The sequence below is a fragment of the Hyla sarda genome, chromosome 9 (genome assembly GCF_029499605.1).
Source record: "Hyla sarda isolate aHylSar1 chromosome 9, aHylSar1.hap1, whole genome shotgun sequence".
In the NCBI taxonomy this organism is placed as follows: Eukaryota; Metazoa; Chordata; class Amphibia; order Anura; family Hylidae; genus Hyla; species Hyla sarda.
The window spans coordinates 173,960,300-173,987,872 of record NC_079197.1 but is presented as its reverse complement, the minus strand read 5'-3'; the positions used below and the strand labels follow the sequence as shown (position 1 = coordinate 173,987,872).

The following is a 27,573-nucleotide window of genomic DNA, read 5'->3' as shown; positions in this document are numbered from 1 at the left end:
CAGACAGGTGTAAAGCGTCAGATGGAGGGGTGTAAAGCCACTACCACTGGACTCTGTAGCAGAGGAGACGTGTTCTGTGCAGTGACGGATCACACTTCTCTATCTGGCGTCTGATGGACCAGTCTGGGTTTGGTGAATGCCGGGAGAACGTTACCTGCCTGACTGTATGGTACCAGCTGTACGGTTTGGCGGAGGAGTGATAAGTTATGTTATGGGGGCTCCTCAGGGGTGGGTCTGGGCTCCTTAGACCCAGTAAAGGAAAGTCTTAATGTTTCCGTGGACAATTGTCGCCTCCATCTTTGTGGGAACAGTTTGGGTTCGTCCCTTTTCTGTTCCCCCAATGACTGGGCCCCAGTGCAGACAGTGAGGTCCATAAAGACACGAGGGGGAGATTTATTAAGACCTGTACAGAGGAAACATTGACCAGTTGTCCATAGCAACCAATCAGATCGCTGCTTTCTTTTTTAAAAAGACCTCATGTAGGATAAGACCACATGTATGTAATGTAAGGATTAATGGCGGCCATGTGTGCGGTGACTACCCTTGGGGCACGCTGTTAGTAATGAGCCCAGACACAGGTAAAGATGGCAGCACGTGGGATGAATGTCCACTGTAGTCTCTACCACGTGTCCCATCTTCACCGTCCATGAAGATCCAGCCCAGACGTCCGCGCTCTCCTCATCATACAGGAATGTTCTTTACTCCCAGTAACTCCCAGTCTGCAAACACTGAGATTTGTTCGCCATGTAGGTTCCCTGTAACCCTTTCTCTGCTGACTCTGTCCTACTTTATATGATGATCAGCCGCAGCGCCCCCTGGGGTATGGGAAAATGTCCTACCCTGTCACTGCTGTCATGGCATAAAAACCTCAGCATAATCCTTATATACAGAGAGGAGGGGAGACGGCGGGCACATATCCGTGACACTTTATCTCTGAATACATAGAAAAAGGGCGTAGACACCGAAACACAGGTATAAGGGCGCACAAAGTGCCCAGAGGCAGAAAGGGCGCACACCTGGAACGTATGCAACATTTATCTATCTCATATCTGTCTATCTCCTATCTATCTATCTGTCTGTCTATCTATCTATCTCATATCTATCTATCCATCTATCTCATCTCATATCTATCTATCTATCTCATATCTATCTATCTCATATCTATCTATCTATCTCATATCTATCTCATATCTATCTATCTATCTATATATCTCATATCTATCTATCTATCTATCTATCTCATATCTATCTATCTATCTCATATCTATCTATCTATCTATCTCATATCTATCTATCTATCTATCTATCTCATATCTGTCTATCTATATATCTATCTCATATCTATCTATCTATCTATCTATCTATCTCATATCTATCTATCTCATATCTGTCTATCTATATATCTATCTCATATCTATCTATCTATCTATCTATCTATCTATCTATCTCATGTCTATTTCTAGGATGTGGGCTGGTCAGGATTACCACACACTTCGTACTCTCTGCTTGGAGAAGGGACAACTTTTTGAGGACCCCAAGTTTCCCCAGGATGTTTCTGACCCTAAGATTGAGTGGAAAAGACCCCCTGTAAGTCTGGAAGGATGTTCTCTTTGGATCCAGTGGGGTCCCCAACAATGATCACAGGGTCTCGCTGCTGTAATCTGTGGGGCCGTCCTGCTGCTGAGGGGAACTTGAAGCTCTTGAACCCTGCAGTGACCTACCTGTGGCCTGTATGGGGCTGAGGGCACTTATAGGCCCTGTGCAACTCCAGAGCTTTTTCCTTATAGCAGTTTAACAGCAGCGCCTCCTACAACTACAACTTCCAGCATGCCCAGACAGCCTTTGGCTTTGATTTGTAGTTTTGCAACAGCTGGAGGCACCCTGGTTGGGTAACACTGGTGTAATGTAGGGTGAGGTGTAGCCGCTTCTACTCACTAATGGAGGTCCTGACTCCTGAACAGAAATCAGCCGAACGGCATAAGGATCTGCACAAGTTTATTATTCTATCCACAGATGTGATACCCTGCAGAGCAGAGGAGCAATGAGCTGCAGGGATCCTTATTTATGACTGTAGATGTCCTGGGCTCATGAACTGGGATGGGGTGATTCTAAGTGGGGTGCCCCTGAGTGGGGTGATCCTGAGTGGGGTGATCCTGAGTGGGGTGATCCAGAGTGGGGTGATCCTGAGTGGGGTGATCCTGAGTGGGGTGATCCAGAGTGGGGTGATCCAGAGTGGGGTGATCCTGAGTGGGGTGATCCTGAGTGGTGTGATCCTGAGTGGGGTGATCCTGAGTGGTGTGATCCTGAGTGGGGTGATCCTGAGTGGGGTGCCCCTGTGTGGGGTGATCCTGAGTATAGGGATCTGAGATGCTGCACATTGTTCTGTTGTCTCTTATTCTACAGGATTTCTGCTCCAATCCCAAATTCATTGAGAGTGGATCCAGCAGCACCGATGTTTGTCAAGGAGAGCTAGGTAAGTGTCACTGCTGGACTCTATCACTGCTGGGCTCTATCATTGCTGGGCTCTATCACTGCTGGGCTCTATCACTGCTGGGCTCTATCACTGCTGGGCTCTATCATTGCTGGGCTCTATCATTGCAGGGCTCTATCATTCCTGGGCTCTATCATTCCTGGGCTATACCACTGCTGGGCTCTACCATTGCTGGGCTCTATCATTCCTGGGCTCTACCATTGCTGGGCTCTATCATTCCTGGGCTCTATCATTCCTGGGCTATACCACTGCTGGGCTCTACCATTGCTGGGCTCTATCATTCCTGGGCTCTACCATTGCTGGGCTATATCATTGCTGGGTTCTATCATTGCAGGGCTCTATCATTGCAGGGCTCTACCATTGCTAGACTCTACCATTGCTGGGCTCTACCACTGCTAGGCTCTACCATTCCTGGGCTCTACCATTCCTGGGCTCTACCATTCCTGGGCTCTATCATTCCTGGGCTCTACCATTCCTGGGCTCTATCATTCCTGGGCTCTACCATTCCTGGGCTCTACCATTCCTGGGCTCTATCATTCCTGGGCTCTACCACTGCTGGGCTCTACCATTCCTGGGCTCTACCATTCCTGGGCTCTACCATTCCTGGGCTCTATCATTCCTGGGCTCTACCATTCCTGGGCTCTACCATTCCTGGGCTCTATCATTCCTGGGCTCTACCATTCCTGGGCTCTACCATTCCTGGGCTCTATCATTCCTGGGCTCTACCATTCCTGGGCTCTACCATTCCTGGGCTCTATCATTCCTGGGCTCTACCATTCCTGGGCTCTACCATTCCTGGGCTCTATCATTCCTGGGCTCTACCATTCCTGGGCTCTACCATTCCTGGGCTCTACCATTCCTGGGCTCTATCATTCCTGGGCTCTACCACTGCTGGGCTCTACCATTCCTGGGCTCTACCATTCCTGGGCTCTACCATTCCTGGGCTCTATCATTCCTGGGCTCTACCATTCCTGGGCTCTACCATTCCTGGGCTCTACCATTCCTGGGCTCTACCATTCCTGGGCTCTATGCTGAGTTTTTATGACAAGAGTCCTGTATAGCTGGAGGATGACTTTCTCTTGTTGGCTCGAGTTAGCCCAGTCTTCCCCCGGGATGTGGACATTGAGATGGCATCCTAGGGAACACTGGAGTGGTCAGTGACTATTTAGGGCAGTTACTCTCTGGAGGTCGCAGGTAATGGCCGCTCTTACATGTTTCTCTCTTCCCCAGGTGACTGCTGGCTACTGTCCACCCTCTCGTCTCTCACACTCCACCCCTCTCTCTTCTCACGAGTGGTCCCGGCCAATCAGAGCTTCTGCCCCAGTGATGGTTACTGTGGAATCTTCCACTTTAAGGTGGGGAAATAAGTTGGGGCACCCAATATACTGACATATGGAGACAAGATTGAGTTCCTTCCTTCAGTGTCTTGGCCGTGCTCAGTGTTATGTATTGTTTGTGTGTTTATAGCACTGAAGGAGGCTGTAGGGGATTGGGTAACACCGCACCCTAGGACAATGATTGTTCTAACATGTGGAGTTTATACTCCAAACCTGGAGCCAAAAATAACCACAGCAATGTCCCGTGTTAAAGGGGTACTCCGGTGGAAAACTTTTTTTTTTTTTTTTTAATCAATTGGAGTCAGAAAGTTAAAGAGATTTGTAAATTACTTCTATTTTAAAATCTTAATCCCTCCGGTACTTATCAACCGCTGTATGCTCCACAGGAAGGTCTTTTCTTTTTTAATTCATTTTCTGTCTGACCACAGTGCTCTCTGCTGACACCTCTGTCCATGTCAGGAACTGTCCAGAGCAGGAGAGGTTTGCTATGGGGATTTGCTCCTGCTCTGGACAGTTCCTGACATGGACAGAGGTGTCAGCAGAGAGCACTGTGGTCAGACAAAAAAATAAATTAAAAAAGAAAAGAACTGGAAGGATTAAGATTTTTAAATAGACTTAATTTACAAATCTGTTTAACTATCTGGCACCAGTTGATTTGAAAAAAAAAATGCTTTCTAGAGGAGTACCCCTTTAATTTCATCCAAGACACACTATGATGGGAGAAGGGGGTGCAGACTATGGTGAAATCAGAGCAGGGGGTGCAGTCTATGATGTAAACGGAGCAGGGGGTGCAGACTATAATGTAATCGGAGCAGGGGGTGCAGACTATGATGTTGTCAGAGCAGGGGGTGCAGACTATGATGTTGTCGGAGCAGGGGGTGCAGACTATGATGTTGTTGGAGCAGGGGGTGCAAACTATGATGTTGTCGGAGCAGGGGGTGCAGACTATAATGTAATCGGAGCAGGGGGTGCAGACTATGATGTTGTCAGAGCAGGGGGTGCAGACTATGATGTTGTCGGAGCAGGGGGTGCAGACTATGATGTTGTCAGAGCAGGGGGTGCAGACTATGATGTTGTCGGAGCAGGGGGTGCAAACTATGATGTTGTCGGAGCAGGGGGTGCAGACTATGATGTTGTCGGAGCAGGGGGTGCAGACTATGATGTTGTCGGAGCAGGGGGTGCTGACTATGATGTTGTCGGAGCAGGGGGTGCAGACTATGATGTTGTCAGAGCAGGGGGTGCAGACTATGATGTTGTCGGAGCAGGGGGTGCAGACTATGATGTAATCGGAGATGGGGGTGCAGACTATGATGTTGTCGGAGCAGGGGGTGCAGACTATGATGTTGTCGGAGCAGGGGGTGCAAACTATGATGTTGTCGGAGCAGGGGGTGCAGACTATGATGTTGTCGGAGCAGGGGGTGCAGACTATGATGTTGTCGGAGCAGGGGGTGCTGACTATGATGTTGTCGGAGCAGGGGGTGCAGACTATGATGTTGTCAGAGCAGGGGGTGCAGACTATGATGTTGTCGGAGCAGGGGGTGCAGACTATGATGTAATCGGAGATGGGGGTGCAGACTATGATGTTGTCAGAGCAGGGGGTGCAGACTATGATGTTGTCGGAGCAGGGGGTGCAGACTATGATGTTGTCGGAGCAGGGGGTGCAGACTATGATGTTGTCGGAGCAGGGGGTGCAGACTATGATGTTGTCGGAGCAGGGGGTGCAGACTATGATGTTGTCGGAGCAGGGGGTGCAGACTATGATGTTGTCAGAGCAGGGGGTGCAGACTATAATGTTGTCGGAGCAAGGGGTGCAAACTATGATGTTGTCGGAGCAGGGGGTGCAGACTATGATGTTGTCGGAGCAAGGGGTGCAGACTATGATGTAATCGGAGATGGGGGTGCAGACTATGATGTAATTGGAGGAGGGGGTGCAGACTATGATGTTGTCAGAGCAGGGGGTGCAGACTATGATGTTGTCAGAGCAGGGGGTGCAGACTTTGATGTAATAGGAGCAGGGGGTGCAGACTATGATGTAATCGGAGCAGGGGGTGCAGACTATGATGTTGTCGGAGCAGGGGGTGCAGACTATGATGTAATCGGAGCAGGGGGTGCAGACTATGATGTTGTCGGAGCAGGGGGTGCAGACTATGATATAATCAGAGCAGGGGGTGCAGATTATGATGTAATTGGAGCAGGGGGAACAGACTATGATGTAATCGGAGCAGGGGGTGCAGACTATGATGTTGTTGGAGCAGGGGGAGCAGACTATGATGTAATCGGAGCAGGGGGTGCAGACTATGATGAAATCGGAGCAGGGAGTGCAGACTATGATGTAATCGGAGCAGGGGGTGTGGACTATGATGTTGTCGGAGCAGGGGGTGCAGACTATGATGTTGTCGGAGCAGGGGGTGCAGACTATGATGTAATCGGAGCAGGGGGTGCAGACTATGATGTTGTCAGAGCAGGGGGTACAGACTATGATGTTGTCAAAGCAGGGGGTGCAGACTATGATGTAATCGGAGCAGGGGGTGCAGACTATGATGTAATTGGAGCAGGGGGAACAGACTATGATGTAATCGGAGCAGGGGGTGCAGACTATGATGTTGTTGGAGCAGGGGGAGCAGACTATGATGTAATCGGAGCAGGGGGTGCAGACTATGATGTTGTCGGAGCAGGGGGTGCAGACTATGATGTTGTTGGAGCAGGGGGTGCAAACTATGATGTTGTCGGAGCAGGGGGTGCAGACTATAATGTAATCGGAGCAGGGGGTGCAGACTATGATGTTGTCAGAGCAGGGGGTGCAGACTATGATGTTGTCGGAGCAGGGGGTGCAGACTATGATGTTGTCAGAGCAGGGGGTGCAGACTATGATGTTGTCGGAGCAGGGGGTGCAAACTATGATGTTGTCGGAGCAGGGGGTGCAGACTATGATGTTGTCGGAGCAGGGGGTGCAGACTATGATGTTGTCAGAGCAGGGGGTGCAGACTATGATGTTGTCGGAGCAGGGGGTGCAGACTATGATGTTGTCGGAGCAGGGGGTGCTGACTATGATGTTGTCGGAGCAGGGGGTGCAGACTATGATGTTGTCAGAGCAGGGGGTGCAGACTATGATGTTGTCGGAGCAGGGGGTGCAGACTATGATGTAATCGGAGATGGGGGTGCAGACTATGATGTTGTCAGAGCAGGGGGTGCAGACTATGATGTTGTCGGAGCAGGGGGTGCAGACTATGATGTTGTCGGAGCAGGGGGTGCAGACTATGATGTTGTCGGAGCAGGGGGTGCAGACTTTGATGTTGTCGGAGCAGGGGGTGCAGACTATGATGTTGTCGGAGCAGGGGGTGCAGACTATGATGTTGTCAGAGCAGGGGGTGCAGACTATGATGTTGTCGGAGCATGGGGTGCAAACTATGATGTTGTCGGAGCAGGGGGTGCTGACTATGATGTTGTCGGAGCAAGGGGTGCAGACTATGATGTAATCGGAGATGGGGGTGCAGACTATGATGTAATTGGAGGAGGGGGTGCAGACTATGATGTTGTCAGAGCAGGGGGTGCAGACTATGATGTTGTCAGAGCAGGGGGTGCAGACTTTGATGTAATAGGAGCAGGGGGTGCAGACTATGATGTAATCGGAGCAGGGGGTGCAGACTATGATGTTGCCGGAGCAGGGGGAGCAGACTATGATGTAATCGGAGCAGGGGGTGCAGACTATGATGTTGTCGGAGCAGGGGGTGCAGACTATGATATAATCGGAGCAGGGGGTGCAGATTATGATGTAATTGGAGCAGGGGGAACAGACTATGATGTAATCGGAGCAGGGGGTGCAGACTATGATGTTGTTGGAGCAGGGGGAGCAGACTATGATGTAATCGGAGCAGGGGGTGCAGACTATGATGAAATCGGAGCAGGGAGTGCAGACTATGATGTAATCGGAGCAGGGGGTGTGGACTATGATGTTGTCGGAGCAGGGGGTGCAGACTATGATGTTGTCGGAGCAGGGGGTGCAGACTATGATGTAATCGGAGCAGGGGGTGCAGACTATGATGTTGTCAGAGCAGGGGGTACAGACTATGATGTTGTCAAAGCAGGGGGTGCAGACTATGATGTAATCGGAGCAGGGGGTGCAGACTATGATGTAATTGGAGCAGGGGGAACAGACTATGATGTAATCGGAGCAGGGGGTGCAGACTATGATGTTGTTGGAGCAGGGGGAGCAGACTATGATGTAATCGGAGCAGGGGGTGCAGACTATGATGTTGTCGGAGCAGGGGGTGCAGACTATGATGTTGTTGGAGCAGGGGGTGCAAACTATGATGTTGTCGGAGCAGGGGGTGCAGACTATAATGTAATCGGAGCAGGGGGTGCAGACTATGATGTTGTCAGAGCAGGGGGTGCAGACTATGATGTTGTCGGAGCAGGGGGTGCAGACTATGATGTTGTCAGAGCAGGGGGTGCAGACTATGATGTTGTCGGAGCAGGGGGTGCAAACTATGATGTTGTCGGAGCAGGGGGTGCAGACTATGATGTTGTCGGAGCAGGGGGTGCAGACTATGATGTTGTCAGAGCAGGGGGTGCAGACTATGATGTTGTCGGAGCAGGGGGTGCAGACTATGATGTTGTCGGAGCAGGGGGTGCTGACTATGATATTGTCGGAGCAGGGGGTGCAGACTATGATGTTGTCAGAGCAGGGGGTGCAGACTATGATGTTGTCGGAGCAGGGGGTGCAGACTATGATGTAATCGGAGATGGGGGTGCAGACTATGATGTTGTCAGAGCAGGGGGTGCAGACTATGATGTTGTCGGAGCAGGGGGTGCAGACTATGATGTTGTCGGAGCAGGGGGTGCAGACTATGATGTTGTCGGAGCAGGGGGTGCAGACTATGATGTTGTCGGAGCAGGGGGTGCAGACTATGATGTTGTCGGAGCAGGGGGTGCAGACTATGATGTTGTCAGAGCAGGGGGTGCAGACTATGATGTTGTCGGAGCATGGGGTGCAAACTATGATGTTGTCGGAGCAGGGGGTGCTGACTATGATGTTGTCGGAGCAAGGGGTGCAGACTATGATGTAATCGGAGATGGGGGTGCAGACTATGATGTAATTGGAGGAGGGGGTGCAGACTATGATGTTGTCAGAGCAGGGGGTGCAGACTATGATGTTGTCAGAGCAGGGGGTGCAGACTTTGATGTAATAGGAGCAGGGGGTGCAGACTATGATGTAATCGGAGCAGGGGGTGCAGACTATGATGTTGCCGGAGCAGGGGGAGCAGACTATGATGTAATCGGAGCAGGGGGTGCAGACTATGATGTTGTCGGAGCAGGGGGTGCAGACTATGATATAATCGGAGCAGGGGGTGCAGATTATGATGTAATTGGAGCAGGGGGAACAGACTATGATGTAATCGGAGCAGGGGGTGCAGACTATGATGTTGTTGGAGCAGGGGGAGCAGACTATGATGTAATCGGAGCAGGGGGTGCAGACTATGATGAAATCGGAGCAGGGAGTGCAGACTATGATGTAATCGGAGCAGGGGGTGTGGACTATGATGTTGTCGGAGCAGGGGGTGCAGACTATGATGTTGTCGGAGCAGGGGGTGCAGACTATGATGTAATCGGAGCAGGGGGTGCAGACTATGATGTTGTCAGAGCAGGGGGTACAGACTATGATGTTGTCAAAGCAGGGGGTGCAGACTATGATGTAATCGGAGCAGGGGGTGCAGACTATGATGTAATTGGAGCAGGGGGAACAGACTATGATGTAATCGGAGCAGGGGGTGCAGACTATGATGTTGTTGGAGCAGGGGGAGCAGACTATGATGTAATCGGAGCAGGGGGTGCAGGCTATGATGAAATCGGAGCAGGGAGTGCAGACTATGATGTAATCGGAGCAGGGGGTGTGGACTATGATGTTGTCGGAGCAGGGGGTGCAGACTATGATGTTGTCGGAGCAGGGGGTGCAGACTATGATGTAATCGGAGCAGGGGGTGCAGACTATGATGTTGTCAGAGCAGGGGGTACAGACTATGAAGTTGTCGGAGCAGGGGGTGCAGACTATGATGTTGTCGGAGCAGGGGGTGCAGACTATGATGTAATCGGAGCAGGGGGTGCAGACTATGATGTAATCGGAGCAGGGGGTGCAGACTATGATGTAATCGGAGCAGGGGGTGCAGACTATGATGTAATCGGAGTAGGGGTGCAGACTATGATGTAATCGGAGCAGGGGGTGCAGACTATGATGTAATCGGAGTAGGGGGTGCAGACTATGATGTAATCGGAGCAGGGGGTGCAGACTTAAATGAAAGTCCCCTTGTCTCTACAGTTGTGGCAGTTTGGTGAATGGTTCGATGTGGTGATTGACGACAAACTCCCAACCAGGAACGGGCGACTTGTGTACACGAGGAGCGATACTCAGGTGGAGCTATGGAGTGCGCTGCTGGAGAAAGCCTACGCCAAGTATGTGCATCCGCCACCATTACACTAAGTGCTATGGTTGTATGTTTGGCCTATGAGACTTCTTTAGGCTCTCTCTGTACCCTGATACATACATGGGGGGGGGGGGTTATATTCATGTTTGGCCTATGAGACTTCTTTAGGCTCTCTCTGTACCCTGATACATACATGGGGGGGGGGGGGGGGGGGTTATATTCATGTTTGGCCTATGTGACTTCTTTAGGCTCTCTCTGTACCCTGTTACATACATGGGGGGGTTATATTCATGTTTGGCCTATAAGACTTCTTTAGGCTCTCTCTGTACCCTGTTACATACATGGGGGGGTTATATTCATGTTTGGCCTATAAGACTTCTTTAGGCTCTCTCTGTACCCTGATACATACATGGGGGGGGGGGGGGTTATATTCATGTTTGGCCTATGAGACTTCTTTAGGCTCTCTCTGTACCCTGTTACATACATGGGGGGGGGGGGTTATATTCATGTTTGGCCTATGAGACTTCTTTAGGCTCTCTCTGTACCCTGATACATACATGGGGGGGGGGTTATATTCATGTTTGGCCTATGAGACTTCTTTGGGCTCTCTCTGTACCCTGTTACATACATGGGGGGGGGGGGGGTTATATTCATGTTTGGCCTATGAGACTTCTTTAGGCTCTCTCTGTACCCTGTTACATACATGGGGGGGTTATATTCATGTTTGGCCTATAAGACTTCTTTAGGCTCTCTCTGTACCCTGTTACATACATGGGGGGGGGGGTTATATTCATGTTTGGCCTATGAGACTTCTTTAGGCTCTCTCTGTACCCTGTTACATACATGGGGGGGGGGGGTTATATTCATGTTTGGCCTATGAGACTTCTTTAGGCTCTCTCTGTACCCTGTTACATACATGGGGGGGGGGGGGGTTATATTCATGTTTGGCCTATGAGACTTCTTTAGGCTCTCTCTGTACCCTGTTACATACATGGGGGGGTTATATTCATGTTTGGCCTATAAGACTTCTTTAGGCTCTCTCTGTACCCTGTTACATACATGGGGGGGTTATATTCATGTTTGGCCTATAAGACTTCTTTAGGCTCTCTCTGTACCCTGTTACATACATGGGGGGGGTTATATTCATGTTTGGCCTATGAGACTTCTTTAGGCTCTCTCTGTACCCTGTTACATACATGGGGGGGGGTTATATTCATGTTTGGCCTATGAGACTTCTTTAGGCTCTCTCTGTACCCTGTTACATACATGGGGGGAGGGGTTATATTCATGTTTGGCCTATAAGACTTCTTTAGGCTCTCTCTGTACCCTGTTACATACATGGGGGGGGGGGGGGGGTTATATTCATGTTTGGCCTATGAGACTTCTTTAGGCTCTCTCTGTACCCTGTTACATACATGGGGGGGGGTTATATTCATGTTTGGCCTATGAGACTTCTTTAGGCTCTCTCTGTACCCTGTTACATACATGGGGGGAGGGGTTATATTCATGTTTGGCCTATAAGACTTCTTTAGGCTCTCTCTGTACCCTGTTACATACATGGGGGGGTTATATTCATGTTTGGCCTATGAGACTTCTTTAGGCTCTCTCTGTACCCTGTTACATACATGGGGGGGTTATATTCATGTTTGGCCTATAAGACTTCTTTAGGCTCTCTCTGTACCCTGTTACATACATGGGGGGGTTATATTCATGTTTGGCCTATGAGACTTCTTTAGGCTCTCTCTGTACCCTGTTACATACATGGGGGGGTTATATTCATGTTTGGCCTCACAGGGTGTGTGGAGGATATTCTGCCCTGCAGGGTGGGACCATCCCAGAGACGTTGGAAGATTTCACCGGGGGGATCGCGGAGAGTGTGAGTCTCAGCAGATACACCTCAGAGGAGATCTGGGAGATGGTCCTTGATGCTGAGAACAAGAAATCCCTCATGGCATGCTACATCCAGGTGAGTGGCGTCCCCTACTGGCCATCCTGATGATTGCGCTATTCTCCACTAAATGCCCGTCTCCTGGAAGGTTTCGGATCCCGCTGATGTTGGACGTGTGGATGAGGAAGGCTTAGTGTTGGGACATGCATACTCAGTTTTAGGAGCCAAGGAGGTAAGTGTTGCCATGACGCTGGGCCTGTGACTCCTTGGGGTAAGGTGTTGTCTATATTTCACATCCCACTATTAAAGGGGTACATTTAAAAAAAAATAATAATAATAATCATCTGTTGCCAGAAAGTCAAACAGATTTGTAAATTACTTCTATTAAAAAATCTTAATCCTTCCATTACTTATCAGCTGCTGTATGCTCTTTTCTTTTTTAATTTCCTTTCTGCCTGACCACAGTGCTCTCTGCTGACACCTCTGTCCATGTCAGGAACTGTCCAGAGCAGGAGAGGTTTGCTATGTGGATTTGCTCTTGGTATGGACAGAGGTGTCAGCAGAGAGCACTGTGATCAGACAGAAAATAAATAAAATAAAAAAAAAGAACTTCCTGCGGAGCATACAGCAGCTCATAAGTACTGGAAGGATTAAGATTTTTAACTAGAAGTAATTTACAAATCTGTTTGACTTTCTGGTACCAGTTGATTTAAAAAAAAAAAATGTTTTCCAGTGGAGGACCCCTTTAATACATAACTTTTATTTGTATACACTAAAAGCTTTAAAAATGATATTGTGTTCTAGTGTATAAACCATAACTAATGTCTAAAAACGGGACTCTCAGTCCTCAGAGGGTCCCACAGTGCTCTCTGCTGTACGGCTCCAAAAGAATTTCTGCAATGGAACCTATGACATGTAATTATAAATTCATATCCAATAAGAACAGTAATGAGTAATGAGTTATTGCATACAAAAGCACCTCTATATCACCGCCAACGTGTTTCTGTCACCCTGTCTACAGGTGAGGTCCTCAGGGTGATGAGTGCAAAGTAGGTGGGATTCAGTATATATATATATATATATATATATATATATATATATATATATATATATGTGTGTGTGTGTGTGTGTGTGTGTGTGTGTGTGTATATATATATATCTATATATATACTAAACGGGATGAGTATTTAACTCAGGGAGAGTTCACCATTCCTGGTGTGACGGAGCTTTCAAGGGCCACTAAGCACTCCGCAGGCATTCTGGGTAGGGGAATATGCAAGTTGGTCTAAGGCCCCTCATCTCAGCCAAGCCAGATTACCCTGATGAGCCAGATTACCATGATGAGGAGGTTTGTTACAGTGTGTCACCCCAGTAGTAAGGAGATTACATGAGGAGGTTTGTTACAGTGTGTCACCCCAGTAGTAAGGAGATTACATGAGCAGGGGGGTTGTTACAGTGTGTCACCCCAGTAGTAAGGAGATTACATGAGGAGGTTTGTTACAGTGTGTCACCCCAGTAGTAAGGAGATTACATGAGGAGGAGGTTTGTTACAGTGTGTCACCCCAGTAGTAAGGAGATGACATGAGGAGGAGGTTTGTTACAGTGTGTCACCCCAGTAGTAACGAGATTACATGAGGAGAAGGTTTGTTACAGTGTGTCACCCCAGTAGTAAGGTGATTACATGAGGAGGAGGTTTGTTACAGTGTGTCACCCCTGTAGCAAAGAGATTACACGAGGAGGAGGTTTGTTACAGTGTGTCCCCCCAGTAGTAAGGAGATTACACAAGGAGGAGGTTTGTTAAAGTGTCACCTCAGTAGTAAGGAGATAACATGAGGAGGAGGTTTGTTACAGTGTGTCACCCCGGTAGTAAGGAAATTACATGAGGAGGAGGTTTGTTACAGTGTGTCACCCCAGTAGTAAGGAGATTACATGAGGAGGAGGATTGTTACAGTGTGTCACTCCAGTAGTAAAGAGATTACATGAGGAGGGGGTTTGTTACAGTGTGTCACCCCAGTAGTAAGGAGATTACATGAGGAGGAGGTTTGTTACAGTGTGTCACCCCAGTAGTAAGGTGATTACATGAGGAGGAGGTTTGTTCCAGTGTGTCACCCCAGTAGTAAGGTAATTACATGAGGAGGAGGTTTGTTACAGTGTGTCACCCCAGTAGTAAGGTGATTACATCAGGAGGGGGTTTGTTACAGTGTGTCACCCCAGTAGTAAGGAGATTACATGAGGAGGAGGTTTTTTACAGTGTGTCACTCCAGTAGTAAGGAGATTACATGAGGAGGAGGTTTGTTACAGTGTGTCACTCCAGTAGTAAGGAGATTACATGAGGAGGAGGTTTGTTACAGTGTGTCACTCCAGTAGTAAGGAGATTACATGAGGAGGGGGTTTGTTAAAGTGTGTCACCCCAGTAGTAAGGAGATTACATGAGGAGGAGGTTTGTTACAGTGTGTCACTCCAGTAGTAAGGAGATTACATGAGGAGGAGGTTTGTTACAGTGTGTCACTCCAGTAGTAAGGTGGGGTGTGCCAATGGGCGGAGTCAAGGGGTGGAAAAATTAGCACCAGCCCTGGCAAGGACACAGATGTTGTAGGACATAGAACTGTTCTCTGATGCCCACTAGTGTTTTATGGGGGACTCCTGGGACTATGGGTGATCTGGATTATACTCATAACTTCATACTCATTCAGTGGTCTCAAACTGTGGCCCTCCAGATGTAGCAAAACCACAAATCCCAGCATGCTTAAACTATATTCTTTCTCCAGGTGTTGCTTGACTCCGAGGAGGTGACACTCATCAGGCTGAGGAATCCTTGGGGCTTCACTGAGTATAAGGGCCCCTGGAGTGACAAGTGAGTAGTGTTGCTCACGAATATATTCGCAATTCGAATATTATTCGCGAATATCGCATATTCGCGAATTCGCGAATATAGCGCTATATATTCGTAATTACGAATATTCGTTTTTTTTATTTATTTATTTAATTTTTTTTTTCACAGTACACATCACAGTGATCACCCCTCTCTGCTTCCAGCTTGTGTGGTGTAAAGAAGGCTGTAATACTACTGTGTGAGACTGTCGCGCGAAAATTCGCATATGCTAATTTTCGCATATGCTAATGTTCGCATATGCGCATTTTCGCATATACTAATATTCACAAATGTTAATTTTCGCATACGCGTTTTTCGCATATGCGAAAATAAAACTAACGGATATGCGAATATTCGTCCATATATTCGCGAATATTCGCGAATTCGAATATGGCCTATGCCGCTCAACACTACAAGTGAGTGGGATCGTCTGTCACATCCCGAGATGTCCTGACTCTCTGGGGCCCCTGTCTGCGGCTCATGGCTCCTCTATATTGGTTTTCCAGATCCTCGGAGTGGACGTCGGTGTCAGATGTGGAGCGGAAAGCATTGAACATCCAGAAAGAAGACGGCGAGTTCTGGTAATGTCATTTATGTCCTTTCTGCAGGACATTATTTCTGGGTTGAGATAAGCAGCGGAGAGGCACAAGCGTCAGGAGTCCAGAAGTCGATGGTGGCAGCAGTGAGCCCCCCAATCTCTTCTTGGCCCCCATAGTAGACTAAAACCTGTATATATAATAAGCCCCCCTAGGTAGTACCAGGGCCCGGTCACAGCAGTGTTGGTGGCCATGTTACATTGAAGCAAATCCTCAGCTGTAAGAAGTTCTCAGCCTTTAGGTTTATAAAAGCAAGAAGCAAAGATCTACAAATGATAAGGAAATAAAGCAAATGGACAAATTCTGGATTCTGTGCTGTGACTGATCACATGGTCTCTCTGTGCTGTGACTGATCACGTGGTCTCTCTGTGCTGTGACTGATCACGTGGTCCTCTGTGCTGTGACTGACCCTGTGGTCTATCTGTGCTGTGACTGACCCCGTGGTCTCTCTGTGCTGTGACTGACCACGTGGTCCTCTGTGCTGTGACTGACCACGTGGTCTCTCTGTGCTGTGACTGACCACGTGGTCTCTCTGTGCTGTGACTGACCCCGTGGTCTCTCTGTGCTGTGACTGACCCCGTGGTCTCTCTGTGCTGTGACTGACCCCGTGTTCTCTCTGTGCTGTGACTGACCCCGTGGTCTCTCTGTGCTGTGAATGACCCCGTGGTCTCTCTGTGCTGTGACTGACCCCGTGGTCTCTCTGTGCTGTGACTGACCCTGTGGTCTCTCTGTGCTGTGACTGACCACGTGGTCTCTCTGTGCTGTGACTGACCCCGTGGTCTCTCTGTGCTGTGACTGACCCCGTGGTCTCTCTGTGCTGTGACTGACCCCGTGGTCTCTCTGTGCTGTGACTGACCCCGTGGTCTCTCTGTGCTGTGACTGACCCCGTGGTCTCTCTGTGCTGTGACTGACCCCGTGGCCTCTCTCTGTGCTGTGACTGATCACGTGGTCTCTCTGTGCTGTGACTGATTATGTGGTCTCTCTGTGCTGTGACTGACCCCGTGGTCTCTCTGTGCTGTGACTGACCCCGTGGTCTCTCTTTGCTGTGACTGACCTCTGTCATCTTTTTTTTGCTGTGACTGACCCCGTGGTCTCTCTGTGCTGTGACCGACCCCGTGTTCTCTCTGTGCTGTGACCGACCCCGTGGTCTCTCTGTGCTGTGACTGACCCCGTGTTCTCTCTTTGCTGTGTATGACCCCATGTTCTCTCTGTGCTGTGACTGACACCGTGTTCTCTCTGTGCGGTGACTGACCCCGTGGTCTCTCTGTGCTGTGACTGACCCCGTGGTCTCTCTGTGCTGTGACTGACCCCTTGGTCTCTCTGTGCTGTGACTGACCCCGTGGTCTCTCTGTGCTGTGACTGACCCCGTGGTCTCTCTGTGCTGTGACTGACCCCGTGGTCTCTCTGTGCTGTGACTGACCCCGTGGTCTCTCTGTGCTGTGACTGACCCCGTGGTCTCTCCGTGCTGTGACTGACCCCGTGGTCTCTCTGTGCTGTGACTGACCCCGTGGTCTCTCCGTGCTGTGACTGACCCCGTGGTCTCTCTGTGCTGTGACTGACCCCGTGGTCTCTCTGTGCTGTGACTGACCCCGTGGTCTCTCTGTGCCGTGACTGACCTCTGTCATCTTTTTTTTTTTTTTTGCTGTGACTGATTCTGTGGTCTCTCTATGCAGGATGCTCTGTGAGGATTTCTGCAGCTTCTTTTCGTGGATTGTCATTTGCACCACAAGCGTGGAATCACCTCAGCGTCATGTGACTGTCCTGCAGGGCCGCTGGGAAAGTGGGGTCAGTGCAGGAGGAGGACGAAGGCTTAGTAAGTACAACAGTGTTCACACAGACAAAATGGATGCATCGCTCCTGTAAAGTCTTATCATTACACATGTCCGGCGGCAGAGGAGGCTGTTCCTGGTGCCTGAACCATAGCGCCCCCTCCCTGTGGATTAGATATTGGGTGTACACTACAGATTTCTTTCTGTTTTGCGTCATTTGTGTAACTTGTTTTCTTTGTTCTTCTGTGTGAGCGGATGCTCCTGACTTGATGTCATCGAGATGCTGCAGCTGCGTCCCCCTCCTCTGCATCTTCAATTTACTCAATTACTCTACAAGGGTTTATATTGTCTGAAGAGGATCCTGAACATTTAGGAAACAAAAAATGGGGAACCCCATGGGGCTATGTCCCAACTTTACAGAGGATGCAATTAGAGATGAGCGAATTTACAGTAAATTCAATTCGTCACGAACTTCTCGGCTCGGCAGTTGATGATTTTTCCTGCATAAATGAGTTCAGCTTTCAGGTGCTCCGGTGGGCTGGAAAAGGTGGATACAGTCCTAGGAAAGAGTCTCCTAGGACTGTATCCACCTTTTTCCAGCCCACGGGAGGCACCTGAAAGCTGAACTAATTTATGCAGGAAAAGTCATCAACTGCCGAGCCGAGAAGTTCGTGACGAATCGAATTTACTGTAAATTCGCTCATCTCTAGATGCAATGTCAGGCGACATAATGATGGAAAGGAAACTTAAATTTCATTTTCTATGTGACCTTTTAGGGTTGTCACCCCTTTATTTAAAATAAATCCAGACATATACAGAAAATGTAAAAACTTTTTAAAAAAATCTCATTTGTAGAAAAAAATAAATAAATTAAGTCCTGAATGGAAAACAAAAATGTGTGCAATAAATGCTGCAGCTGATTCCAAGCATGGAGCATGGTGCCAGAAAGTTAAACAGATTTGTAAATTACTTCTATTAAAAAATCTTAATCCTTCCTGTACTTATTAGCTGCTGAATACTAAATTGGAAATTCTTTTCCGTTTGAAACACAGAGCTCTCTGCTGACATCATGAGCACAGTGCTCTCTGCTGACATCTCTGTCCATTTTAGGAACTGTCCAGGGTAAAAGGAAATCCCCATAGCAAACATATGCTGTTCTGGACAGTTCATAAAATGGACAGAGGTGTCAGCAGAGAGCACTGTGCTCGTGATGTCAGCAGACAGTCCTGTGTTTCAAAAAGAAAAGAATTTCCTCTGTAGTATTCAGCAGCTGATAAGTACAGGAATGATTAAGATTTTTTAATAGAAGTAATTTACAAATCTGTTTAACTTTCTGGCACCAGTTGATTTAAAAAAAAAAAAAATAAGTTTTTCACTGGAGTACCCCTTTAAGTGTTTTCCCTCTTTTTTGTTTCTTGGATCACTGTACAGATAAGTCAAAGAGATTAAAGGGGTACTCCTGTGAAAAAACTTTTTTTTTTTTTTTTTTTTTATCCACTGGTGCCAGAAAGTTAAACAGATTTGTAAATCACTTCTATAAAAAAAAATCTTAATCCTTCCAATACTTTTTAGGGGCTGTATACTAAAGAGAAATCCAAAAAAGAAATGCATTTCTTCTTATGTCATGACCACAGTGCTCTCTGCTGACATCTCTGTCCATTTTAGGAACTGTCCAGAGCAGCATATGTTTGCTATGGGGATTTTCTCCAGCTCTTGACAGTTCCTAAAATGGACAGAGGTGTCAGCAGAGAGCACTGTGGTCATGACATAAGAAGAAATGCATTTCTTTTTTTGGATTTCTCTTTAGTATACAGCCCCTAAAAAGTACTGGAAGGATTAAGATTTTTTAATAGAAGGGATTTGCAAATCTGTTTAACTTTCTGGCACCAGTTGATTTAAAAAAAAAAAAAAAAAAAGGTTTCCACGGGAGTACCCCTTTAAGAGTGATGTAATTTATTCTCCATTTAGAATCGTTCTTTACCAACTCACAATTCCGTCTCCGCGTGGGCGGTGCTTCTGATCAAGAGGTGGAGTCTGCCACTGAGCCGGGGACTGAGGAGCGCTGGACAGTGTTACTGGAGCTGCTGCAGACGGACAGAAAAACCACAAAACTCCACATTGCATGTCACATGTACAAGGTGAGTACTACTACTACTACACGCATAGAACTTTCCTTACCTCATCTGCTGCATCTAATGGTTTCTCTTTTCCTTTCTCAGGTTCCTGAAATGCTGGTGAGAACCTGCGTCAGGGTCACTGTTCTCTTTGCCCCCATCAGGGTGACATGGTGTACAAACTGGTGTAAACAGAGAACATAGAAGACACCTAAGCCGACATAGTTCACAACCCTTGCGTGGACTAGACTCAGCCTGACCTGTGACCTCATCCTCCCCACAAAACAGGGAGGCCGAACACACTCACACAATCCTGTTTTCTTAAAGGGGTACAATTTTTTTCATATCAGCTGGCTCCAGAAAGTTAAATAGATTTGTAAGTTACTTCTATTTCTTAATCCTTCCAGTACTTATCAGCTGCTGTATGCTCCACAGGAAGTTCTTTTCTTTTTTAATTTATTTTCTGTCTGACCACAGTGCTCTCTGCTGACACCTCTGTCCATGTCAAGAACTGTCCAGAGTAGGAGCAAATCCCCATAGCAAACCTATCCTGCTCCAGACAGTTCCTGACATGGACAGAGGTGTTAGCAGAGAGCACTGTGTTCAGACAGAAAAGAAATTCAAAAAGAAAATAACTTCCTCCGTATTATACAGCAGCTGATAAGTACTGGAAGGATTATTATTTTTATATAGAAGCAAAGTACAGATCTGGTTAACTTTCTGGCACCAGTTGATTTAAAAAAAAAATGTTTTCCACCGGAGTACCCCTTTAATGTTCAGATCCAGAATAAATAAAAAGATGCTTATCTTACCAAAAATAGGGTCATGGAAGGGCCAGCTAGAGCCATTAAACCAAGACATATGGGGGTACATTTATCAAAGCATTTCGTAGGTTTTTTTTGCTTAAAATTGTCCTAAAAAGTCGCACGTGCGACTACGCTCTTATTTCTGCGACTTTTTGCATGTTCATTGTCCTAAGCAAAAAATAAAAATCTTGCTTACCAAAGCAAAAAGTGATTTTTGACTTGCAGTGGTCAGAGATTTATCAAGTGCAAAAGTCGCATTGCATGAAAAAACCTACTAAATTTACTCCAGCTCAGACATGGAGCAGAAAAAGCTACTGCCAAAGCAAAAAAAGAAAAATTGCTTACGTGAAAGAAATGTATCAACAGTCTGAAAGCAGTTGATAAATACATCGCACATAAGCAAAAAAATTGTAAGAAAAAAATAACTAAAAAAAGCAATACATAAGCAAACATTGATAAATGTCCCCCATGAAGTTTAGAAGTGTGAGAGTCTTTCCACTGCTGTGTTGGAAGCTTTTTTCCCTGGGGTTGATGTAGTTGTAGAGGAGCACTAAGGGTGATATCAATGACAGCAATTTGATCCATGTTTTAGGTTTCTCGTCCACGTCTTGATCGCGGATTCTTCACAAGGAGCCGCCCAGTGTGTGACACAGGTGACCCACAAAACAGCCGCGGTGTGACAATGAGGGCATCTCTGACCCCGGGAGAATACGTTATTGTGCCGTCCACATATGACGCAAACCAGGAGGGAAACTTTTATATCAGAGTATATTGTGAGAAAGGAACTGACAACAGGTACATTACCTTAACTATCACTTACATAAATTGGTCATGGAGGCAGCTAGCTACACATCAGTGGTGGGACTTGGTTACATATTGGTGATGGAACGTGATCATGGAGGCAGCTGACTACATATGGTGATGGAACGGGGTCATGGAGGCAGCTGGTTACATATTGGTGATGGAACTTGATCATGGAGGCAGCTGGTTACACATTGGTAATGGAACGTGATCTACGAGGCAGCTGGTTACATATTGGTGATGGAACTTGATCATGGAAGCAGCTGGTTACATATTGGTGATGGAACGGGGTCATGGAGGCAGCTGGTTACATATTGGTGATGGAACGTGATCATGAAGGCAGCTGACTACATATTGGTGATGGAACCTGATCATGGAGGCAGCTGGTTACATATTGGTGATGGAACGGGGTCATGGAGGCAGCTGGTTACATATTGGTGATGGAACGGGGTCATGGAGGCAGCTGGTTACATATTGGTGATGAAACTTGATCATGGAGGCAGCTGGTTACACATTGGTAATGGAACGTGATCTACGAGGCAGCTGCTTACATATTGGTGATGGAACTTGATCATGGAAGCAGCTGGTTACATATTGGTAATGGAACGTGATCTACAAGGCAGCTGGTTACATATTGGTCATGGAACTTGATCATGGAGGCAGCTGGTTACATATTGGTAATGTAACGTGATCTACAAGGCAGCTAGTTACATATTGGTGATGGAACTTGATCATGGAGGCAGCTGGTTACATATTGGTAATGGAACTTTATCATGGAGGCAGCTGGTTACATATTGGTGATGGAACTTGATCATGGAGGCAGCTGGTTACATATTGGTAATGGAACATCATCTACAAGGCAGCTGACCACATATTGGTGATGGAACCTGATCATGGAGGCAGCTGGTTACATATTGGTGATGGAACTTGATCATGGAGGAAGCTGGTTACATATTGGTGATGGAACGTAATCTACGAGGCAGCTGGTTACATATTGGTGATGGAACATGATCATGGAGGCAGCTAACCACATATTGGTGATGGAACCTGAGCATGGAGGCAGCTGGCTAAATATTGGTAATGGAACGTAATCTACGAGGCAGCTGGTTACATATTGGTGATGGAACGTGATCATGGAGGCAGCTAACCACATATTGGTGATGGAACCTGATCATGGAGGCAGCTGGTTACATTTTGGTGTAAGAAAACTTGATCATGGAGGCAGCTGGTTACATATGGTGATGGAACAGGGTCATGGAGGCAGCTGGTTACATATTGGTGATGGAACGTGATCATGAAGGCAGCTGACTACATATTGGTGATGGAACCTGATCATGGAGGCAGCTGGTTACATATTGGTGATGGAACGGGGTCATGGAGGCAGCTGGTTACATATTGTGATGGAACGGGGTCATGGAGGCAGCTGGTTACATATTGGTGATGGAACTTGATCATGGAGGCAGCTGGTTACACATTGGTAATGGAACGTGATCTACGAGGCAGCTGGTTACACATTGGTAATGGAACGTGATCTACGAGGCAGCTGGTTACATATTGGTGATGGAACTTGATCATGGAAGCAGCTGGTTACATATTGGTGATGGAACGGGGTCATGGAGGCAGCTGGTTACATATTGGTGATGGAACGTGATCATGAAGGCAGCTGACTACATATTGGTGATGGAACCTGATCATGGAGGCAGCTGGTTACATATTGGTGATGGAACGGGGTCATGGAGGCAGCTGGTTACATATTGGTGATGGAACGGGGTCATGGAGGCAGCTGGTTACATATTGGTGATGAAACTTGATCATGGAGGCAGCTGGTTACACATTGGTAATGGAACGTGATCTACGAGGCAGCTGGTTACATATTGGTGATGGAACTTTATCATGGAGGCAGCTGCTTACATATTGGTGATGGAACTTGATCATGGAAGCAGCTGGTTACATATTGGTAATGGAACGTGATCTACAAGGCAGCTGGTTACATATTGGTCATGGAACTTGATCATGGAGGCAGCTGGTTACATATTGGTAATGTAACGTGATCTACAAGGCAGCTAGTTACATATTGGTGATGGAACTTGATCATGGAGGCAGCTGGTTACATATTGGTAATGGAACTTTATCATGGAGGCAGCTGGTTACATATTGGTAATGGAACTTGATCATGGAGGCAGCTGGTTACATATTGGTAATGGAACATCATCTACAAGGCAGCTGACCACATATTGGTGATGGAACCTGATCATGGAGGCAGCTGGTTACATATTGGTGATGGAACTTGATCATGGAGGAAGCTGGTTACATATTGGTGATGGAACGTAATCTAAGAGGCAGCTGGTTACATATTGGTGATGGAACATGATCATGGAGGCAGCTAACCACATATTGGTGATGGAACCTGAGCATGGAGGCAGCTGGCTAAATATTGGTAATGGAACGTAATCTACGAGGCAGCTGGTTACATATTGGTGATGGAACGTGATCATGGAGGCAGCTAACCACATATTGGTGATGGAACCTGATCATGGAGGCAGCTGGTTACATTTTGGTGTAAGAAAACTTGATCATGGAGGCAGCTGGTTACATATGGTGATGGAACAGGGTCATGGAGGCAGCTGGTTACATATTGGTGATGGAACGTGATCATGAAGGCAGCTGACTACATATTGGTGATGGAACCTGATCATGGAGGCAGCTGGTTACATATTGGTGATGGAACGGGGTCATGGAGGCAGCTGGTTACATATTGTGATGGAACGGGGTCATGGAGGCAGCTGGTTACATATTGGTGATGGAACTTGATCATGGAGGCAGCTGGTTACACATTGGTAATGGAACGTGATCTACGAGGCAGATGGTTACATATTGGTGATGGAACTTTATCATGGAGGCAGCTGCTTACATATTGGTGATGGAACTTGATCATGGAAGCAGCTGGTTACATATTGGTAATGGAACGTGATCTACAAGGCAGCTGGTTACATATTGGTGATGGAACTTGATCATGGAGGCAGCTGGTTACATATTGGTAATGGAACTTTATCATGGAGGCAGCTGGTTACATATTGGTGATGGAACTTGATCATGGAGGCAGCTGGTTACATATTGGTAATGGAACATCATCTACAAGGCAGCTGACCACATATTGGTGATGGAACCTGATCATGGAGGCAGCTGGTTACATATTGGTGATGGAACTTGATCATGGAGGAAGCTGGTTACATATTGGTGATGGAACGTAATCTACGAGGCAGCTGGTTACATATTGGTGATGGAACATGATCATGGAGGCAGCTAACCACATATTGGTGATGGAACCTGAGCATGGAGGCAGCTGGCTAAATATTGGTAATGGAACGTAATCTACGAGGCAGCTGGTTACATATTGGTGATGGAACGTGATCATGGAGGCAGCTAACCACATATTGGTGATGGAACCTGATCATGGAGGCAGCTGGTTACATTTTGGTGTAAGAAAACTTGATCATGGAGGCAGCTGGTTACATATTGGTGATGGAACGTGATCATGGAGGCAGCTGGTTACATATTGGTGATGGAACGTGATCATGGAGGCAGCTGGTTACATATTGGTGATGGAACCTGATCATGGAGGCAGCTGGTTACACATTGGTAATGGAACGTGATCTACGAGGCAGCTGGTTACATATTGGTGATGGAACGTGATCATGGAGGCAGCTGGTTACATATTGGTGATGGAACTTGATCATGGAGGCAGCTGGTTACATATTGGTAATGGAACTTTATCATGGAGGCAGCTGGTTACATATTGGTGATGGAACTTGATCATGGAGGCAGCTGGTTACATATTGGTAATGGAACCTGATCATGGAGGCAGCTGACCACATATTGGTGATGGAACCTGATCATGGAGGCAGCTGGTTACATATTGGTGATGGAACTTGATCATGGAGGAAGCTGGTTACATATTGGTGATGGAACGTAATCTACGAGGCAGCTGGTTACATATTGGTGATGGAACATGATCATGGAGGCAGCTAACCACATATTGGTGATGGAACCTGATCATGGAGGCAGCTGGCTAAATATTGGTAATGGAACATAATCTATGAGGCAGCTGGTTACATATTGGTGATGGAACGTGATCATGGAGGCAGCTAACCACATATTGGTGATGGAACCTGATCATGGAGGCAGCTGGTTACATTTTGGTGTAAGAAAACTTGATCATGGAGGCAGCTGGTTACATATTGGTGATGGAACCTGATCATGGAGGCAGCTGGTTACATATTGGTGATGGAACCTGATCATGGAGGTAGCTGGTTACATATTGGTGATGGAACTTGATCATGGAGGCAGCTGGCTAAATATTGGTAATGGAACGTAATCTACGAGGCAGCTGGTTACATATTGGTGATGGAACGTGATCATGGAGGCAGCTAACCACATATTGGTGATGGAACCTGATCATGGAGGCAGCTGGTTACATTTTGGTGTAAGAAAACTTGATCATGGAGGCAGCTGGTTACATATTGGTGATGGAACCTGATCATGGAGGCAGCTGGTTACATATTGGTGATGGAACCTGATCATGGAGGTAGCTGGTTACATATTGGTGATGGAACTTGATAATGGAGGCATCTGGCCACATATTGGTGATGGAACGTGATCTACGAGGCAGCTGGTTACATATTGGGGATGGAACTTGATTATGGAGGCAGCTGGTTACATATTGGTGATGGAACTTGATCATGGAGGCATCTGGCCACATATTGGTGATGGAACGTGATCTACGAGGCAGCTGGTTACATATTGGTGATGGAACTTGATCATGGAGGCAGCTGGTTACATATTGGTGATGGAACTTGATCATGGAGGAAGCTGGTTACATATTGGTGATGGAACGTGATCTACAAGGCAGCTGGTTACATATTGGAAATGGAACGTGATCTACAAGGCAGCTGGTTACATATTGGTGATGGAACTTGATCATGGAGGCAGCTGGATACATATTGGTGATGGAACTTGATCATGGAGGCAGCTGGTTACATATTGGTAATAGAACTTGATCATGGAGGCAGCTGGCTACATATTGGTAATGGAACTTGATCATGGAGGCAGCTGACTACATATTGGTGACGGAACTTGATCATGGAGGTAGCAGCTGATTACATATTGGTGATGGAACATGATCATGGAGGCAGCTGGTTACATATTGGTGATTGAAATTGATCATGGAGTCAGCTAGCTACATATTGGTGACAGAACATGATCATGGAGGCAGCTGGTTACATATTGGTGATTGAAATTGATCATGGAGGCAGCTAGCTACATATTGGTGACAGAACATGATCATGGAGGCAGCTGGTTACATATTAGTAATGGAATTTGATTATGGAGGCCGCTGGTTACATATTGGTGATGGAACTTGATCATGGAGGCAGCTGGTTACATATTAGTAATGGAATTTGATTATGGAGGCCGCTGGTTACATATTGGTGATGGAACTTGATCATGAAGGCAGCTGGTTACATATTGGTAATGGAACTTGATCATGGAGGCCGCTGGTTACATATTGGGGATGGAACTTGATCATAGAGGCAGCTGGTTACATATTGGTGATGGAACCTGATCATGGAGGCAGCTGGTTACATATTGGTAATGGAACTTGATCATGGAGGCCGCTGGTTACATATTGGGGATGGAACTTGATCATAGAGGCAGCTGGTTACATATTGGTGATGGAATGGGGTCATGGAGGCAGCTGGTTATATATTGATATTGAAACCTATTTACATGAAAAGCCCTCATTGACTTGCTCATCTTTGTATTTACTGTGTTTGCTGCTGATGCTTGTTGCATAATTTTTTTATTGATTCATTTCTAGGATTTACTGAAACCTGACAATAAGAGAGACCACACAAATCTTCTAAATATTTATATTCTGGTCATAAATATTCTGGAGATGCACCTTCACCGCAGGGGGAGACCAAGACAACATGATCCAGAGCTCCTGTGCCCCAGGTGGAGGAGACATGACACATACACAGAATGATGTCACATTGTAAATCTATCAATCCTGACTATTGTCTTTTGCTGTCAGTACAGTAAAATTAAAAGTTTTTAAAAACTGATTGTCATTGAGATTTCTGTGTGACTTATCTGCAATATCTCTTACCTGCATATATACCATTTGTGTCTTTAATGGATAAATCCTATATAATGAGGGTTCATTACCTGAGTAAAACATTCAGTTCACCGCCATAGACTTGTATCTACATACCCTGACCAGAGTGGCTTGTTATTAACAGTACCCTTACCTGGCACAGGGCAACTGGAAATGTTCTGAAACAGATACCCAACTCCCTTACCCCAAATATTACAAACCTGTCACTGATCAAATACATCATAAATGACCTTACACTGCTGAGCCACTGTGTACATACATTACATTACTTATCCTGTACTGATTCTGAGTTATATCCTGTATTA

General features: G+C 46.9%; 1 protein-coding gene across 8 annotated transcripts; it reads left to right on the top strand.

Moving 5' to 3' along the window:
- The first annotated feature begins 58 nt into the window (after nt 1–58).
- LOC130291661 (calpain-1 catalytic subunit-like) lies at nt 59–27,573 on the top strand. Of its 8 annotated transcripts, none has more exons than XM_056540717.1 (14): nt 59–203; nt 1,464–1,587; nt 2,404–2,473; nt 3,722–3,846; nt 10,142–10,275; nt 12,042–12,213; nt 12,284–12,367; nt 14,904–14,989; nt 15,514–15,588; nt 17,277–17,416; nt 19,341–19,510; nt 19,592–19,606; nt 20,885–21,087; nt 26,969–27,569. In XM_056540717.1, exons 2-14 carry the CDS (start codon nt 1,465–1,467, stop codon nt 26,976–26,978), a joined length of 1,407 nt encoding a protein of 468 aa, XP_056396692.1. In that variant the 5' UTR covers nt 59–203; nt 1,464; the 3' UTR covers nt 26,979–27,569. The 8 variants fall into 8 exon arrangements, with proteins under 8 accessions (XP_056396692.1, XP_056396690.1, XP_056396691.1 ...); XM_056540715.1 differs by having other exon boundaries at nt 65–178; nt 26,969–27,571; XM_056540716.1 differs by having other exon boundaries at nt 65–183; nt 26,969–27,570.

Coding starts and splice junctions, on each gene's coding strand:
- LOC130291661 (XM_056540715.1), top strand. CDS start 114: ATGGACCAGTCTGGGTTTGGTGAATGCCGGGAGAACGTTACCTGCCTG. Junction 3,847..10,141: donor GTGGAATCTTCCACTTTAAG/GTGGGGAAATAA, acceptor TTGTCTCTACAG/TTGTGGCAGTTTGGTGAATG. Junction 12,214..12,283: donor TCATGGCATGCTACATCCAG/GTGAGTGGCGTC, acceptor GTCTCCTGGAAG/GTTTCGGATCCCGCTGATGT.